Raw genomic sequence first — 4,416 nt, 5'->3', positions numbered from 1 at the left:
GCGCTCTGGGCCTCGCTCCTGGGGAGCTAGCAGCGCGCGTGCGCTTCCCGGGCCCGGTGACGCGCGCCGAGGTGGAAGCAAGGCTGAGCGCCTGGGCTGGCGAGGGCACTGCCGGGGGTGCGGCGCTGGGCGCACTCTCCTTCCTGTGGCCTGCGGGTGGCGCAGCGGCGGCAGGTGGCCTGGGCTACCGCGCGGCACACGGCGTCCTGCTGCATGCTCTCGACGAGATGCAGGCTGACGCCGAGGCGGTGCTGGCTCCCCTTGAGCCCGCCCAGTGAGGGGTGGGATGGGGGCTGGGGCTGTTGGGGTACCCAGCATCCCTGCTGCTGGCTCCGCCAGGGGCTGAGGACCCAAGTCCCAGTTAGAGTGGAAGGGGCTTAGGAGTCCAGACTCTGGCATGGGATGTCTGGGCTTCTGAGATAACAGAATGGAGGAGCTGCTACTCCGAATCCTGGGTGCTTGGCTCTGGGACGCGGACTCTGACTTCTGGATGGACTGTGTAACTTCTAGTCACCAAAATTCCTGGGTCCTCAAAGGGAATAGAACCTGGCAAACAGGATTTTGACCAGGTGGCATGGCATCTAGACTCTTGTGTCCTGAAGGGAGTTGAGGGCCTGGACTCTTCTTGAAGGAGTTATGTCTTGGTCTCATAGGGAATGGAAACTGGAGTTATTGGACATCTAAACCTGCAGGGGGTAAGGGATAGAAGCCCTGTTTCCTAATTGGGAGAGGGGGGTCCATGATTGGGGACTTGGACTCCAGTATGAGGGAGAGGGATCTGAGTGCCCCCAGGGAGCTGTAATTCTTTGACTTCCGGATCTCAAAGGGAAACTGGGTCTAGGTTTCCTTGGGAGGAAGGAGCCCTGCCCATAGCCTCCTAGGTCCCCAAGGAGCAGTGGGCTTTGACTCTTTATTAGAGGGTCTCTAGGGTCTCAGACTTCTGGATCCCAGGAGGGCTATGGACCTTGGTTCCCAATTCTTGGATGGTGGGAGGTCTACATTTGGAGGAGGGATCAAGGGGCCTGTGGGAGAAAGCTGGAGACCCCTTGATCTCTCTTGGGAAAGGGAGAAGTATCTACTATTTGCTCTTCAGGAGTCTGGTTGTGGGGAGGGGGTAAGTATGGTCTGGGCATGGTGGGCTCTGGGTGTAGTCAGAGACCAGGAATGAAGCCTTCTGGGTGTGGAAGGGCCGGAAACCACACATCAGAGATATATCTCCCACAAATCCCTTGTATTTGGATCCTGGCAATTGCCTCTCTCTGCGAGTTTGACTGGGAAGGGATAGGACTGCCTCCATTTTATAGGTGCTGAGTGATTCTGGGGAATCTGTTCCTCTGTCTCTCTTTCCTAAAGGGTTTCTTTTTTTGATCTTTGTTTCTTCTGTCATTAAACCTTGACCCTTTCTAGACTCGGTGTTTCATACACATGACATTTTGGAAGAGCAGCTGTACTGCTGCACTAATCCAAATGTTTGTGTGGCTACCTCAGGTATCCCCAAGAGGCTCTGCCTTCTGGTCCTGCAGAGGGTCCTGCAGTGGGTAAAGGGCCCACAAAATGGCTGGGCAGGCATTCCAGACTGGGAATGTGCCAGGAGTGAGGCAAAGGCAGAAACCACAGTGCCTGGAATGTTCTAGGCTGCCAACTACATGTAGGGGAGATGTGCAGGTTACAGAATTCTTCAATGTCACAAACAGAAAAGGAGGACCTGAAAGGCCATCCAATAGAATCTCTTTTGTGATAGAGGAGAGCGAAGGCCAGAGAGGGCAGGCTCGAGGCCCAGCAGCACATGGCAAGGCCCTGACCCATTCCATCCCCTACCTGCCTGATAGGTCTTCCTTCTGATGCTTGAGTGGGCCACGCTGGGTCCTGCTTCAGGACGTTTACACTTCTCTCTCCTGGAATACTCTGCTCCTACAACTTCCCACGACTGGCTCCTTCCCTTGTCAATCAGATATCAGTTCAGATATCCCCTCAAAGAGGCCTTGCCTGACCATCCCAACTGAAGTAGCTCACATATCCCTTCCTTGTAGCAATTATTACTATAAAAATTATTTATTTACCTCTTTATTGGCTATTGACTCCTTGACTGTCTTGTTCTCCGCTGTACCCCCAGCACCTAGAACAGTGCCTGACACATGATAGGTGCTTAGTAAATATTATTTTAATTCATTGATCAGTGGCAGAACTAGGGCTGGAATTTAGATTGTTGGCCTTTTGCCACAAGACAGGAAAAAGGAGTGAGATGGGGAGAAACAAACGTTTAATGGGAGAGAATGCCCTGTCTGAGGTCAAGAGACTAGAGAGCAAGCACAGCTTTGCCACCCTCACTCTGTGTGACTTGGACCAGTGCCTTATTTTCCCATCTGTGAAATGAAAGGGCTGGATGAGAACCATAAATACTTCTGCGATCCTATTTTGCTTGACAGCTGAAGACATGGGTAACTGATATGAGGAGCAGATACCTGGGGGACAGTCCTCCCTCTCTAGCTTGGACTTCTACCACTGGCAGAGTTTGTCCCTTCAAAGTTGGGATGGTCAAGATGGGGAAAAGCATTTGGCTGTATACTGAATGGCTCCAGGCATTGCCCTCAAAGCTCAACCTTAGGGGAGTGGTATTCATTCATATCTGTAATATCTAGTACACCACTTTGTCTGCCCCTTTCCTCAGTCTAGTGTTCAAGCCCCTCAAGCATACCAGAGCAGCACTGTCCAATAGAAATAAAATGCAAGCCACATATGTACTTTTAAATTTTCTAGTAGCCACATTAAAAAAATAAAAGAAACAGGTGACACTCATTTTAATATGTTTTACTTAACCCAAACTATCCAAAATATTATCATTTCAACATGTAATCAATATAAGAAAATATTAATGAGTTGTTTTACATGCTTTTATGCTAAGTCTTCAAAATCTGGTGTGTATCTTACACTTACAGAACATCTCAATTCAGATGATAGATTTTTATTGAAAATGCTTGACCTGTATTTAGATTTCATACAATTCGTAGTTGGAAAAGTAGATTTACATACCCAAGTTGTCCTAAATAATAATATTTAATAGTTTTCCAATAACCGAGATCAGTTATTAAAATTTTAATTAATTTTTAAATTAATCAAATGTAAATCAACTGGCCAGCCACCAAAAAAAAAAAAAAAAAAAAAAAAAATCAGATTTAAAATTCAGTTTCTCAGTTGCACTAGCCACTTTTCAAGTGCTCAGTAGCCACATGTGGTTAGTGGCTAATTAGTATCAGACTGTGTAGATATAGAACATTTCCATTACTACAGGAAATTCCATTAGGACAGCTCTATGGTCAGACAGTCCTTCTACTGACTTTGGGAGTGACCTTGGGCAAGTCACTCAGAAAATGGCATCTACCTGACAGAGCTATTGTGAGAATTCAATGTACATGCATGCACACACACATCATACTGCAGCCTCTCCTGAGAAGCCTGGCACACTGGGAGCTCAAATGTTGGTCCCATTACCCTTGACCACACACCCTCACCCCTGGGCAGTACCAAGATGACCCTAGTCTGGATGCCTTCTGTCTCACCCCCATACCTCTGCTCACAGAGTGCCCTCCTCTTTTTCTGCCACTTTGACACTCTCTGATTTAGTCATGTGTGACACCTCTGCTCTATACTGCACTGCTCTAGATTCCCTCTGCCCTCATGCCAGCAGGAATCATGTTAGCGATCATATTGGAGAAAGAAAGACAATTTTGTTTCTGTGTGTCTGTATCCATTGAGGAGTGCTGGTTGTGTTTATATAGTTGTATATTGGTACCTTTGAGTATCACAACTACTTTTTGGGGTGGGTGCCTTTTAAATCATGACTTTCAGTGGGATTGAATTTTAGGCTATGTGGAAGGCATATGGTTGCTAGTGAGGCATCTGTTTCTGGGAGCATCCAAGCAAAAAAGACTGAGACTCCCTTGTAAACAGATTATTCTTTGCCATCAGGGTGCATCTACGTGGTACCTTGGGGCTGGAAGACCCTTGAAGGTAGGAATTAAAGGAAATGAATGATGAATCTTGGCATTGCCATCACCAGAAGCAGAACAGGCACAAAAAAAACTTGGGTGAGTGGATGAGAAAACCCCATTACCATAGCTGGGTTTTGTACATTTCTGGATAGTGATGGAGGGACTCGTGTTCATTGCGGTGGGAAACTGTGAAGGACAAATCAAGGGTATGGTCGGCCTATGGTGCTTTTTGGAAGAATGAATAAAAATGAGTAGAAATCCCATTGTGTGTCTGTTCTTTTGGGGTTTGAAAAGGGAAAAAATGATGCTTGGGATTTTGATTGGGCTGACAGCCTGGACATCCTGGGTCTGAGGGAAGTGGGAATTAGGGGCCCATACTCCTGGATCTGCGGGAGGAAGGAGCTGCGGCCGGGGGGGGGGGGGGGCC

General features: G+C 47.9%; 1 protein-coding gene across 1 annotated transcript in view; it reads left to right on the top strand.

The window, feature by feature from the left end:
* The window catches only part of IRGQ (immunity-related GTPase family, Q), a 4,245-nt gene extending 3,967 nt beyond the window's left edge, over positions 1 to 278 (top strand). The window contains exon 4 of the mRNA XM_008570937.1: positions 27 to 278. Coding sequence (XP_008569159.1) covers positions 27 to 278 — 252 coding nt within the window. The remainder of the gene's footprint in view (positions 1 to 26) is intronic.
* The last annotated feature ends 4,138 nt before the right edge of the window (positions 279 to 4,416 follow it).

This window comes from Galeopterus variegatus, unplaced genomic scaffold (genome assembly GCF_000696425.1).
Source record: "Galeopterus variegatus unplaced genomic scaffold, G_variegatus-3.0.2 Scaffold647, whole genome shotgun sequence".
NCBI lineage: Eukaryota > Metazoa > Chordata > Mammalia > Dermoptera > Cynocephalidae > Galeopterus > Galeopterus variegatus.
This window is presented reverse-complemented; position numbering and strand designations above follow the sequence as displayed.